Source organism: Mytilus edulis, chromosome 1 (genome assembly GCF_963676685.1).
Source record: "Mytilus edulis chromosome 1, xbMytEdul2.2, whole genome shotgun sequence".
Taxonomy (NCBI): domain Eukaryota; kingdom Metazoa; phylum Mollusca; class Bivalvia; order Mytilida; family Mytilidae; genus Mytilus; species Mytilus edulis.
In genome coordinates this window covers 108,595,732-108,610,479 of record NC_092344.1, presented here as the reverse complement: position 1 = coordinate 108,610,479, position 14,748 = coordinate 108,595,732, and the positions used below count along the sequence as shown (strand labels likewise).

The following is a 14,748-nucleotide window of genomic DNA, read 5'->3' as shown; positions in this document are numbered from 1 at the left end:
CCAACTTATTAAGTTTTACTAAGTAAGGTTTCATCAGCCTATAGGGAAGACATTGTTTTGGGTGATCATAAAAACACAATGTCTCTCTCCTTGTAAATTTTCAACTAGATTGGTAATGCAAAAAATAATGAGAAAATATTAATTTACGTAGTCTAGTTTAAACCAGGTATACAATGATGTTCTTAGGAATATGATATATTTTATAACACATTGCTAATTAATTTTTTCATTTAGTTTATGGTCGGTTACAATATTGTAACTTAACGATATAATTATAAATGGAAGTCGTCTATAGATGCAATATATTATGGTCAATATTGTTTGAAGCGAAGCAATAAAGGCCCGAAATTAATTTTGATTTTGTTTATAGGTTTGTTGACTGGTTAATTGTTTGGTGTTGTTTCACAAAAAGGACAAGAACGGAGTCCTATGCCACAACTATTGGAGACATGTAAATACGAAGAAACACATGGTAAGTTCAAACATTTAAAATTCACGTTTGATCGACAGAACACAATTTGTATTCATTTTCAACAAAAAATTATTACATATTTTAATAAAAATCAAAAGATAAACTGGATTAAAAAATCATCTGTTTTTATTTAACCTTGAACTACTGTGATCCCGTGGATCTGTTTGTAAATTTCGGATAGATAAACAAATTAAAACATTATTTAGTGAAAAGACATCTTCATAAACGTAATGTTTTTCAGAGGACATTGAATTTTTCCACATACAAGAAGGTGCAATGCAAATGAACAGTTTCCAACTAATAAGATTACTTGTACTATTCCAAGTTGAATGGTATGCTACATTTGCAGAAATTACAGACTTGGTAAGTACTAAACTTTTTATAAATGTTAAAAAACGTAAATCTCTTAACCAATTTGTAAAGTAAGGATAAGAACAAAATTTAAAGATAAGAACTAGTACTTTAATTGTTAAATGGTTCACGACGAGTATTGTGTCATGACAAACACTAACGATATGGCCCAACATTTAGTTATTAAATCAGTATTAAATAAGATGATCTGGTATTATTTCTAAGACGACAATAATCCACCATAGTCAAAATGACTTTGATTTAAGAAACATCAGTATGAATTCGAATTTCTCTTGCTTTGTAGCATCTACATTTTAAAAATATTGTTTAGGTAAGTGGCAATGAGAGATCCTTTTATCAAATTGATAATTACTCATATAAAATCTATTTAGATTTACACGATGTAGCCTACTTGTTTCATGCGGCTACAGTGTACTCTATGATGAATGTTCATATCACAAATAGACATGGAGTTTAGGTCCCTTAAATTTAAACAACACCGAAACGGACACATTAAGTTAGCAGTGTTATAGTGATGAAAGGAAATACTTTTCCTCAATTTTTATCTCAAAAATTAGACAACCATGTTTCTCATATTTATATGAATATTCAAATGTTTTATAAAGCTAATTAAGAATACAAAAATAAAATATTATTTGAATACTATTTAACATTGTGTTTTACTTTAATTTTCTCTTTAAACAGGCTCCGAATGGAATAGGTTTTAAAGCAGTATCGAGATATTATAAAATCATGGGACCAGTTGGGCAAAGTCGAGAGGCGTTTGAAGAAGAAGAAGAATTAGAGGTAATGCTTTAATCAGAACAGGAGGTCTGTGCCTTTTGAACCAAAATTGTTCACTCTCGTATATGTAACAGTATAATATATCAATAGACCTTTTACAAATAATAATGTGTTTTAATGAGAAATGTCCTACAAAAATAGAAGTGGTATATGGGGATTATATCCTTCAGGTATTATAACAGCAGCGTAACTTCAAGTGCCAAAAATTATAATTAATCAAAGGTCGAAAACAGTAAAAAAATGTTACACTGACCACTTTCGGTGATAAACCTGGTGTCGTTGATAAGTTTCTTATACGATTGTCTATGAAGAAGACTGTAAAAGTCTTGTTATGTTTACATAAGATTCAAAACTGACATAAGTTGTAAATTTCTGTGTCATTTTGGTTTCTTGTGGAGACTTTTCTCATTGGTAATCATACCACATCTTTTTTTTTCTATAAAAACATTACAAAACTTGTTTATACAGGGTTAGATCAGTATACCCCTGAAGAATAAGTTTATGTATAGGAGGTTTTTGTTGCTCAAGGAAATCTCATAATGTAGTGAATCATTGTTTTAAAATAATTTATAGTTATTTGATCCGTTTTGAAATTAACTCTCTTTTTAATGCAACGCACTAGTTAGATAATCTGCAACGGTCAGTTTGGTACCAACAGCGCTTTTAAAAAGACTCAGGACTATATTAATAACAATGTTCTGTCTCCAAGTCGTCAAAATGAAGTTCTCTGTGATTAATTCAGTACTGTTTAGGCAATTCACTTGCAGTACATCTGTTCAGTTGATATTTAGACTGTTTAGCTGTTTATCGGAATATGAACTTAATGATGTGAAATATCCGGATAATTTTAAACATTTTTAACATTTTACTATGTTTTTCAATTTGTATTTGTTAAAAAGATATATATTTGTATATATAGTGTCTCATAAGCCTTTCTAGGCTGAGTATTTGTCTTATTTCATTATTGTGCAATGTATTTTATATAATCTGTATAAAAATCTGTAGACAAGTATGTGACACTTTATAAATTAGTATTATTATTATTCTTAACAACTTAAAAGGACAAAACATTTTTTTTTAGTTTCAGCCTTTTCAAATGTTGTTAAGATCAAGTGACCGTTTGAGATTCAAATTCGTTTACTTCCAAGTGGTAATCTACGAAAGCGTTTTAGCGCCACACCTTTGTTTTTTTTTTTTATTAAATTTCATTCTATGTTTGCGTATAACGCAAACCTTTGTGAAAAAACACAAACCTTTACGATTAACGCAAACATTTTAATTTCAATTGTACCAAAAGTTTTGTATTTATATGTCCGTCTGTTAAAGTTTGGTTGTGATTTAGTGTGAAGAACCATAAATACAAGGCGAAATCATTATAATAGATATGCGAAGGAATAAGGGATCAACCTTTTAACTTTTAGGGGGAGTTTATGGTTTGTTTCTCCCTAAAACAAATATTCTGATCCCAAATATGCAAACAAAATAATTCTGGTCAAGCAAATGAGAAAAAAAAATATTCTGATCCAGATTTTCCCCATATCTTGTAGTATTAAACTTAGATGATGTGATTGATAGCATCGACAAACTTAAAAGAAATGTTAGCGCTATGCTCGAGAAAAAAAAAATCTGAATGAGAAAGAAACTATTACCCCCCCCCCCCCCATCCCCCCCAATTTTGAAGATAATGGTTGCTCCCCCTAAGTGAATGCTTGAAGTGCATTATTCACAAATAAATTATTTTTTTTTATTTCAGAAAGGTATATAGTTTACCAAGAAAATAAATATGGTATAGGCATAATTCAATGGAATGTCCAAGATTTTGAACATTTTGATTAAGCAGATAGAGGAAAATAATGTGAAGGTCGTTAAACATACCCTTTTAGTCATGTATTCGTTTATATGAAGTATCTGAAAAGAGAAGTATTGACCAGTTTTTTTTACCATGTCATTGTCAGTTTTTTTACTATTTACAAGTCTCAATATTCTTTTTGTATCTGTCGCCTTTCTTTAATAATGAAATTGCGTACTAACGTTTAGACTGTCAGAAGAGAATTATATACGGAGACAACCTGTGTTGTTCAATTGTACTCCATCATTGCATTAGTATTGTACTATCGCTGAATGTACCGAGTTTCGATCTTGTTAACGGGTGTATTGAAAGTGGACTTTCTAGACAATAGACTTGGGAAATGGTCCTTGTTTTAATAAGCCAAGCAATGAAACATTGTGGTATTGCAGAGTTCTCTCAGTGTTTATTATCAAAATCCTTCACAAAAATCTATATTTATCCTTTCTTAAAACATCGTTTGGCAATTGTGATAGGTTGCCGGACTAAAAAAGCAAGAATAAGGAGATCTAAAACTGGTATGGTTCATCCAAATATTGTATTGCCTACGTCTGGAAGAATCCTGACTAGTGAATATATGTTTTTAAATAGTATTGATTTTCGAATTCAAGTGATTGAAAAAGTGGTCTGCATTTTCAGAAAATTGTACTAAATTTAAAAAACAAATCAGTAATTGCCTTAAAAAATACATTCTTAAATCTTCATGTGCATTATACTGGAGCTTCGAACGTGCAGCCTAAACTAATCAAAGATACCAGATTTATAATTCGGGATGTCACACACTTTTTGTTTTGTTTTGATAAGATTGATTAGTGAACCTCGAATCAAACCAGTCGGATGGTCGAATCATATACAAAGTTAAATAGCATTAAAAACCAAAAATTCATAAAATTGAATACGGCTTGTGCAATATATGCATGGTGTAGAAAAAACATTTTTTTCAAGGAATATACCTTTTCATAAACAACCATTTTTAGATAAAGACCAAATAAATATATATCACACCAACACATTTTTTTTGAATTGCTGACTACTGGGTTAGTGATACGCTGGGACGAAACCTCCACAAACAGTGGTCTTTAATCTGTAATCTTTTTTGAGCAAACAAATAAAATGTTATTCAATATATTGAAGTCTTTTTAAAGAAACTGATAATTACTTCGATAATTGCATAGATTTAAGAGAACGACTGTAATTAAAATATTCCTAATACCTAAGTATTCACCAATCTATGAAAAGTTTGATTCCTACTATGACATGTAAAGAGTATACATTTTTTACCTTTTAAATTTCTTTATTCGAAATTGTATTATTACTTGTTCATCTATTCATTACGAAAAGTAGGCTAAAAAAAAGTATAATTACTTATTTAAAACTGTTTTGTTTCCCAATAAATACAATAACGAACATAGTATATAGAAAAAAAGCGATTATAATAAAATCGCTTTATATTATTCAAAGTGTAAAGAGATTCCCTTTTTATTCACCCGTTACCAGTCAGCGACATCTGACGATGTACGATCACTGATGCATATGTAAATTCGTTTTGGTTCATCAGCATAGGATATAAATCATGTTTTCTTTTCACCACCGTTCCCATGACGTGAATTGTCAATTAAAATGTCAAATATGTAAATTTCAATCAATATATTAATTGCCACACGGACAGCGGAACAGATTTTTTTTAAAGATTAACGGTGGCTAACAACACTGTGTTACGGTTTGTTATCCAACTGTTAGACATTAGTTACTGATTTTTTCAGAACTTAATTATTCACTATCCCAAATAAAATCTGTACAAATATGAATACATAAATACATAAAAAAAATATATTAAAAAACCTATACTTATATAAAGGAGATCTGGTATGGTTGCAAATGAGACAAATATCCACCTTAGTTCAAATAAAGTGGATGTTATCAATTAAAGGCAACTTAACGGCCTTCAACAACGAGAAAAACCAATACCGTATAGTCGGATATAGAAGGCCTCGACATTCAAATAAGAATAAATTCAATTGAAAAAAAACTAGCGGCCTTATTTATGATATGTTTGTAATTTTTTTAAACTTATTTTTGTTTGGAAACGATTCATCGATTGTAGACAGATAATCCCAGATACAAAATAGATTAAAAAAGAAATTAACGAACATAGTATTGGAATTAAACGATTGTCATTAAGCTTTGAAATATTAGAATGAAAATATAAACGAATCAAAATTTTATTGAAATCCTGTATATTTGTTGATGATGAGAATATGCATTCTTATTATTTGAACGATAAGGTTTGCGGAAAAAATCGTTTGGTAAGAGCATTTCAAAGGGCTATTGTTGACCAAAACTCGGACAGGCAACATCTATTAGGTAATTTGAATTCTCCTCAGGAATCATGGACAAAAATGAAGAAATTAAAACACATTCTTTGTTTCACTATATGACAGGAAGAAGTTAAAGCAAAGGAGGAAAATGACGAAACATCTGGATACGAATTTGAATTACAGCGGGAAGAAGAGAAATATATAGATTACCAAGAACAAAGAAAATTAGCGAGGGAGAAGGGAGAAGATCCAGACAACGTTAAAGAGTCGTACGATGCTAAACACTATGAAGTATGTTCACAATATGTCTATACTCATTCGATAATATCAGAGTTATAAAAAGGACCTGGATTACCCATTGGTTTAAGTAGCCGAACAATTGTATCACTAGCATGTCAATACTGAGGTGCTCTCGACTCTCAATCTTTATTTACTGGAACTGTTAGTTGTCCTACAAAGGAGTAAGGACTGGTAAGGACTGATTCTGGCCTCAAATTTCAGGTTTATCTAACGAAAGATTTTGGACACTTTTTAATCACTTTAGTTTCTATTTCAGTTGATTCAATTAATGTATGTGAAAGTTTTTACCGATTTAGTCATTACAAACGCTCCGATTCAAGCTTAAATATATAAAAAAATCTATCAAATACGTCATTTTTCAGTTGGTTTGTGTCAAAAATGAAAATGGCCGCATCCGTGTTCATCCTCAACCTTTATATCTGTTATGTATTATCATCAAATACAACTTACATCTCAATATTATGAATGAAAACGAATGCGGCCACTTTCATTTAAGACGGAAACCGTCTAAAATTTAACTAAAATGCTGAAATTGTGAAGATATCAGTAATTTAGCATGACTTTATAATGCTAGTACCCGATATATGTGCATTATATTGTCAAAAACAGTCCATATTTATGTAGCAGAAGCATTCTTCTTTCCAATCAATAGCTAACAGATTACATTTTCACAATTCTGTAAAACTGCTCTATTTTGGGGCCAAAAAGGGGTCTAACTGAACCTACTCCTTTGTCGGTGGTGTGGTTCTCTCCCGTAACGGATAAACGCGGCATCCTCTACCAATGAAACTGACCACCACAAAAAAGACAAATGTGCGTAAAGTGGCGTCAAATCAGTCAATGTAACAATCAGAACTATTAGCAGTTAGATTATATTCAAGTTTAAATTTTTAGACTTCATAACATCCATGTTTGATGTCTTAAAAAGATGTTTACAGTTCCAATATCATACTTCAATTGGGAACCTAAACTTCGTTTTTGTAAATTTTAAATTCACATTGCTACCTAAAGAAAAGAATATGGTGCTATTATATGTTACCTGATTTTATATTATAATTTCCGATTTCGTTATTGATTTTTTTTGTTTCATGTCAAAACGTAATAATCTGTTATCGTTAAAAAATTTTTTTTTTTTAATTCAATCACTGCATGTTATTTCATGTAACGGTTGTAAATAAATATCGAATCTTACAACCTGGACAACACGAAAGGTGGACGATCAGGTGTAAAAGGAAACATTTTGTCTGATGTTTTCCCTAAGTTGATGTTTTTGTTGATCCTTGATGCTATTTGGTTACATGTTTTCCTTTTTTTGGCGTTATGAAAGTAGGTAGGGGAGGAGGGAAAGGGGGATGAATTATGAGTTTAACCGATAATACTCTTTTATAATGACTGAAACATTTTATTTCAGAAAAATTATCACGTTGGACAATCTTCCAAAAATAAATGGCCAAAGAAGACAAGTAGAACAAAGAGACTTGCCATTGAAGACTCTGATAAGTACTGGGATAAAGGAATTATTCCTTATACATTTACAGACACAATTGAAGGTTTGCTGTTACTTTTGTTGTGTATTGCGATAAAACCAAAGCTTATGCCAACATTTTGCATGTTTGTCTATTTATCTTTGTTATGATTCTATTAACACATGAAAAATTAAGGCAACTGTTGTATACCTTGTTCAATATTCATAAATCGATTAAGCGAAAACAAACCCGGATAACAAACCAAAACCGAGGGAAACACATCAGCTATATGAGGTAAATAACGGAACACAAAAAACTGAACTGCAACAACAAAAAACCGCCAATATACATAGAAACGGAGTATTTATTAATACCTGCCATATTTCTGACTTGTTAAAGGACATTTTAAGAAAACAAATGGTGGATTGAACCTGTTTTTTTTGGCTTTTTAGGTTTGTCATGATATAGTCACAGTTTGTGGAATGGAGCAAGGCTGTTCAAAATTACTAATTAAAAGGAACAACTTTTGGGCAAATCGAAAATAAAAAAAACATTGTTTCTTTCTACTTCTATATTACATAGAAAAAATCCGGGAATCTTTCCTTTTGTTGAAAAAAACACCCTGATGGTTTCATTTTTTTTTGTTTATCGTTATTTGTTTTATGGTATTTTTCATTTTGACATAATTGTTATTAAAGGTACCAGGTGTATAATTTAATACGCCAGACGCGTGTTTCGTCTACATAAGACTCACCAGTGACTCTCAGATCAGAATAGATAGATAGCCAAACAAAGAACAAAATTGAAGAGCATTGATGACCCAAATTTCCCAAAAGTTGTGTCAAATACGATTTAGGTTATCTATGACTGGGATAAGACAATCCTTAGTATTTCGAATAATTTATACTTCTGCAAACAGTAACTTTATAAAAATGACCATATGCTAAATATTTTATTGTAGAGGCTAACGTTATGTCCAAGATTAGAGCTAAAAGTAGATTCCATTACTGGAGTTGTATCCGATTTGTTCCCTGGACATCAACTACTAGTCAACAATATTCGTTAGACCATGATAATTATCTGATACATGTTGAGAAAAAGGGGTAAGATTAAACAATGAACACCGAAATAATGAATGTATGAAAAAGAATTTTAACAAGTCTTTATGTATACAGATTATGATTAAATTTTTAAGACTGATAGTATGTAATATACGTTTTTTTGTAATTTAACACTACAATCTTAAGTGTGAGAAAATATTTCTCTGAACAATGGGATGTTAATTATGTCACTTAAAGCACATATGAAGAAACACTGCTTTTTATCTTTTAGATGCTGGTCACATGTTGGAAATATGAAGATGGACGGTCAGAAAATTTCATGTTGTAAAGGTGTAAGTATACAGCAATTTCCTTCATATTTGTTAACATCTTCGAGTTTATGCAGGATGACTTCATTCTTTAACAAAAAGGTACAAGATTTCATTTTTATGTCGCTACATTTTCTAAATAGCGCATCATAGAAAAAAGTAAGAAGAAATATAAAATATTGTCTATATTTAGCTTATTCTCAATTACATAACTAACAAATGTTTAACCGAAGGAACTGAAGTATAAATGTAATATGCGAAATAATAAAATAAAAACCTATGCGGACGATTTTCTCCAAGATTTGCTACAACATACTATCAAAATATATCAAGATGAAAACAGAAACGCATACACATAACTTACCATGCTGCTTTTGTTTTTATGAAACGACAAAAAATTATTTTGTGTAAAGCTCTATTCCTTTATATGGATTTGTGAGATGTGTGAACTTACTTACTTAATGTTTATTTCGTGTCGCAAGTGAAGTTGTGAATTATTAGCATCAGCTTAGATAAAATCTGTATCCTGGAATTTTGGTAATTTGGTGTCTTTTTTAATTTAAGGTAACGTGTATTCATGAACTTGGGCATGCTATTGGTCTTCATCACGAACAGAAAAGTCCACTACGTGATGTCTACATAAGAGTGAACGAGGAGAACATTGAACCAGGTAGATATCTTTTATACACATTGCATCCCTTGTTTATGATGAACTGCAAAGATAGTTTCAAGTATTATTTGTTCACTATCAAAAATATGTGTAATTCTGCCATATTCTGTATGTATGTGCCTATCTCAAGTCAGGAGCCTGTAATTTAGTGGTTGTGGTCCTTTGTGTCTGTGTTTCATAATTGTTTTTCGTTTTAAAACATTTTTTTATTCTTTTTTTTCTTGTTTTTCATTTGTCATTTCGGGACCTTTTATAGCTAACTGTGAGGTGTGGGCTTTGTTTATTATTGTAGGCCATACCGTACCCTATAGTTGTTAATTTCTGTGTCATTCTGTCTCTTGTGGAGAGTTGTCTCATTGGCAATCACACAGCAACTTCTTATTTATAATGGAATTTAGTGAGTTAAGCCGTTTCGATTGATATTTTATGGTGTATCTTTCTATGTTGTGATGTTCCACTATTGTTTTAGATGAGGGCGAAGGTTTGGTACCATTAAAACGTTTAATCTCACAGCAATTGTTTGCACATGTCCAAAGTCATGAATCTGATGTTCAGTAGTTGTCGTTTGTTGATTTGGTTAATAAGTGTTTTTCGTTTCTTGTTTTTGTTAAGATTAGACCGCTAGTTTTCCCGTTTGAGTGGTTTTACACTAGTCATTTTTTTGTGACCCTTTATAGCTTGCTGTTGGGTGTGAACCAAGGGTCCGTGTTGAAGACCGTACTTTGACTTATAATGGATTACCTTTACAAATTATGACTTGGATGGAGAGTTTTCTCATTTGCAAGTTCATACCACATCTTCTTATATCTATTTGATACCAAGTCAGGAACATGACAGTTGTTATCCATTCGTTTGATGTGTTTGAGCTTTTGCGTTTGCCATTTGATTAGGAACTTTCCGTTATGAATTTTCCTCAGAGTTCGGTATTTTTGTGATCCTACTTTCTAATTGAAATAATAAGGTCAGCAGAAATATATTTTAAGGGTTCACTATTTGCCTTTTACTAATAGCAAATACCATTTTACTTTCAAATGTAGTTTGCCTTTGTATTGAGTTTTTATGACATTAATTTCTCTAGATGAAATTTAAAATATTTGTTTATCATTCATTTATCTTTTTGACTTCAAACCAAGTATTTAAATTACAGAAAAAATAAGTGGATACAATGAGGTTGAACCAATGGAATCCAAAACATTTGGATACTTTGATATGGCCAGTGTAATGTTGTACAACAAATACGTAAGTGGCCATAGATAAAGAAATACATAAACTGAATCTCAGATGATAAGTAGCACAACCTCAGTTACAAGTATAGACTACTGACATTTATTGCAATCTCTTGAATACGAGGTAACTGTTCAATATGAGTAAACAAAAAACAGAATGTGAAACGTCGTTATATATTCCTCTTCGGTTACTTAATGTCGTAAACTCAACACATTCGAAATTCGGTTTATCAATATTTTAAGTGCTGATATTATTGTCTAGGGTTATCAATGACATGATATGAAATGCTTCTTATTATAAAGAGAAACTAAACATTTTTTTTTTTTTTTTTAGTGTATATAAAAAGTATATGCATGGTTGAATGGTTGCATTAAAACAATTCCGCGAGTACTAAACCACGGTTGGTAGGAATGGGGACATTTAATCCTATGTCACTGTAACAAATTGCGGGTTCCATAGGTGGCCTCTTACAAGGAAAAACTTCTGTCCCGAACCAACATCTTAATTTTCTTATGGTATTTAAAATTTTATGCATTTCATTCCATACGTTAAATTATGTCCTAAGCAAAAGATGTCGCTAGAGTGTTTTGAAAACGTAACGTAGAATATTTCCTGTTACTAGAAGTATACATATGGCTTACGACTTCATTTGTCTTTGACCTTGACATTTGGGCTTTTACATAATAATTATAGTAATGAAGACAATTCGAATATCTTTATATTTAAGGCTTTTTCAAGTAACGGTATGCCAACATTAACGTTATTTGATTCCAATATGGAGTACCTTCTGACCAATCCAGATCCACATATGTATTACATGTTTAAAGAAGTAACATCTCTGTATAAATGCAAAGGTAAGTAAAACATTCCTTTCTACTTTAACCATGACTTCATAAAAAAGTATATTCATTTCTGTATTTCTTTTTTATACTTTCATTTCGCGAATTCATTAAACATTCGCATCAACTCAAATTATTTCGCCTTTAGCTATAACAAGCAAATTTAACTGTGAACGCAGATTTTCGTAATTAAGAGGTAATATCTATTGTAGACATTATTTCAACTACTAGTATATGATACAGGAAGTAAAACTGTTTTTATTACTTTTCTTTTTAGACATGAAATGTTCAGGTTTTGCTACTGAATGTAAAAATGATGGATATGTTGCATTTGTTCGGGAGACCTGTACATGCAGATGTCCCGAAGGTCTTGATCCTAGATCAGGATGCACCACTGTTTATCATGGAGGTAATCAAATAAAAGAGTACCAAAGTAACCGGTAACATTGCCTTGACGGCTACCTTATTTAAAAAAAGAATATAGATTCCTTTATTTCATGTTACCGACTTCTTCCTGAATACTCTTCAACTTTGTACTTGTTTGGCTTTATAGTTATTCTGAATTGAGCGTCACTGATGAGGCTTATGTAGACGAAAAGTCTGGCGTACTAAATTATAATCCTGGTACCTTTGATAACTATTGACCAAGCGCGTATTGTACAAATGTACTAAAATTTAAAAAGAAGACAAGACTAATTAAAGACCTGACTTGTGTATACCAGATCCAATAATATTAATATTATTTTTAGTTTTGAAACATAGTTTAATGTTTCTTTTTACAAATTTCCAGATAAAAATTTGCAAGGATTGGGATGGCCGTTGGGTGAATTTTCAATCTTGAAACCAGAAGACGGATGTCCCTCCAACTATGAAGAAGGAAATATAATACAATCCGTAGAAAGCACTAGAACATCAACGAAATTTAACTTTGATTCTAGAAACGAAAAAACAAGGTTCGATTTCAAATTCTGTACTAAGAAAACAGACACAAAAATGGATAGTCGTGCTGTTTGGGAACCTGGTCAGTATTGCATTCTAAGTCACAATGGATTGTGTCTAAAGGGTATGTAGTAGCAGTTTTACTGAATTGTAAATCTTTATTCCAGATTCAAACTCTAACAATGAAGTGGCATCAAGGCTTGTATTTGGTCCAAATTATTGTTCAAACAAAGTTGCATAACAACACTAAATGAGGTTATGAAACCCATGCCAAAAATACAGTTGTTCAAAATATCATAAGAATGATTTATTTGTCAGTATTTTCCACGCCATTTACGTTGAGTTATGTTTCTTTGTTCAGACATTCAAATTTATAAAGAGTTAGTTAAGTTATGGTTCGATATTTTCACAATTATCAAGGTTAATTGTGTGTAGATGATAAAAAAATCAGGTTGATCTACGGACAAAAAAAAATGGAACTATCAGTTCAAATAGAGCGTTACATTTCTAACCACATAGCAAATATTAATCGAGATATAGGTGTAAGTTTACAAAATTGTCCGGATTTCAATTATATCTTGGCTGAATAAACGTTAATCTTAGGGTTTGACAAACTAAGATTGAATTCAAATTATATTTTCTTATTACAAACATGATTTTATTGACATATGTTCTGTATTTTTATGGCCCTAGTATTTGGTGGAAGCAAACCTGCCTCCATCGAAACTAGATAGACATAAAAAATTGCGACATCATATGGTTTCGTAATGAAAAAAAAAATCGAAACACAATCGCTCAATCATACATGTTCAACGAAGAGACCCGTTTCAAAGCCGGTATTTCTTTTTTGCTATGATTCAAAATGAAAATGGTCGGGAAATCTAATTGAAATTTTCAGCTGAATGAAGGGATCATATTAGGGCCTTATCGACACCTTAATATAGATGTATTATGTATTTTGAGTTGAAATTTAAAAAGATATGTTAGGAAAGCAATATTATCATATTTCACATCATAATGTAAATGAAAATTAACTTTTATTTAGACTTTATGCACCAGAAACATTCAAGTAGTTAAAACAGTTGAATACCATTGATGTTCACATGAATAAAGAAATCATTGTGAAATTAAAATTATTTTCCTTTTACCTCAGAACATTGACAAACGGTGAATATGCCATTCTGTGCTAATATTAATCGACATTAGCTTCCGACTGAAGAGTTTCATTAACAAATAATTTAAAGCTGACAGTAGACCTAGGCGTCTTTTCTCGTATATCATTCCCTTGGGTTGCTGACACATTCACGCATACCTTCATCTTCAATTATCAGTACATGATTTACATATTCAGAAGTAGTATTAAACATGAATAAAAGTATGCAAAAAACGTTAAAAACAACAGAAACCATCTTTTTAAAACATAGTTGTGTAACATTTTTTAAAGGATTCACTGAGGGATTCATAAAGTTTGGCAATGGCGATGTGAAGATAATTAAGAAACCAATACCGGACGGAAAGTTTACGGGTGATTCCATGATATGGCATTTCTGTTGTAGAGAGGACGGGAGTTGGAAAGATCCAGTATATCTCCCAACAAAAGAACCATTCACATTATTTCCTACAGATAGTGAATGTCAAGAGGTCAAAGGTTACTTCATTGATTGTTTCTCAGAACCTTTTCATAATATTAGTATATGACTTTTATATATGTCATTTAGATGAAATATGTTCCGTTTTGGTAGATGTAGTGTTGCTTGTTCTATGCGTTTTTGCATAACATAATTGTGTAATCTTGTTTGGCATTTGTTAAATTGTTGGTAGAAATTGAAAATACCGTATAAGGAATGCACTAGTTTACATTTGCTTAAACGAATAAAAAACTACTTTTACAGAGTTAAACGGATCACTTGTATGTTAGACCACTCTGATTATAACCAAATGCGTTTTGTTTGAATTGCATTATCAAGTTTTACTAACATGCATTGCTGTACGTGCAAATGGTAAAGGAATGTGTATAATTTCGACCACACATTCATTTAATTAAAAAATGAAGCTTAAAGGGTAAAAAAATACAATCCAGTTTACATCTGTAACGAAGGTAGGTGATGTTTAATGTTTCAACAAGCAAAATAATGTTCAAAGAAGGA

General features: G+C 31.1%; 1 protein-coding gene across 1 annotated transcript in view; it reads left to right on the top strand.

Moving 5' to 3' along the window:
* Positions 1-348: 348 nt before the first annotated feature.
* The window catches only part of LOC139517369 (uncharacterized), a 36,486-nt gene continuing 22,086 nt past the window's right edge, over positions 349-14,748 (top strand). Inside the window, exons 1-13 of the mRNA XM_071308345.1 lie at positions 349-472; positions 714-835; positions 1,529-1,630; positions 5,915-6,082; positions 7,503-7,641; positions 8,519-8,660; positions 8,890-8,950; positions 9,491-9,596; positions 10,744-10,835; positions 11,551-11,677; positions 11,940-12,071; positions 12,453-12,725; positions 14,046-14,249. Of these exons, the coding sequence (XP_071164446.1) occupies positions 430-472; positions 714-835; positions 1,529-1,630; positions 5,915-6,082; positions 7,503-7,641; positions 8,519-8,660; positions 8,890-8,950; positions 9,491-9,596; positions 10,744-10,835; positions 11,551-11,677; positions 11,940-12,071; positions 12,453-12,725; positions 14,046-14,249 (1,711 nt within the window). The 5' untranslated portion in view covers positions 349-429. The remainder of the gene's footprint in view (positions 473-713; positions 836-1,528; positions 1,631-5,914; positions 6,083-7,502; positions 7,642-8,518; positions 8,661-8,889; positions 8,951-9,490; positions 9,597-10,743; positions 10,836-11,550; positions 11,678-11,939; positions 12,072-12,452; positions 12,726-14,045; positions 14,250-14,748) is intronic.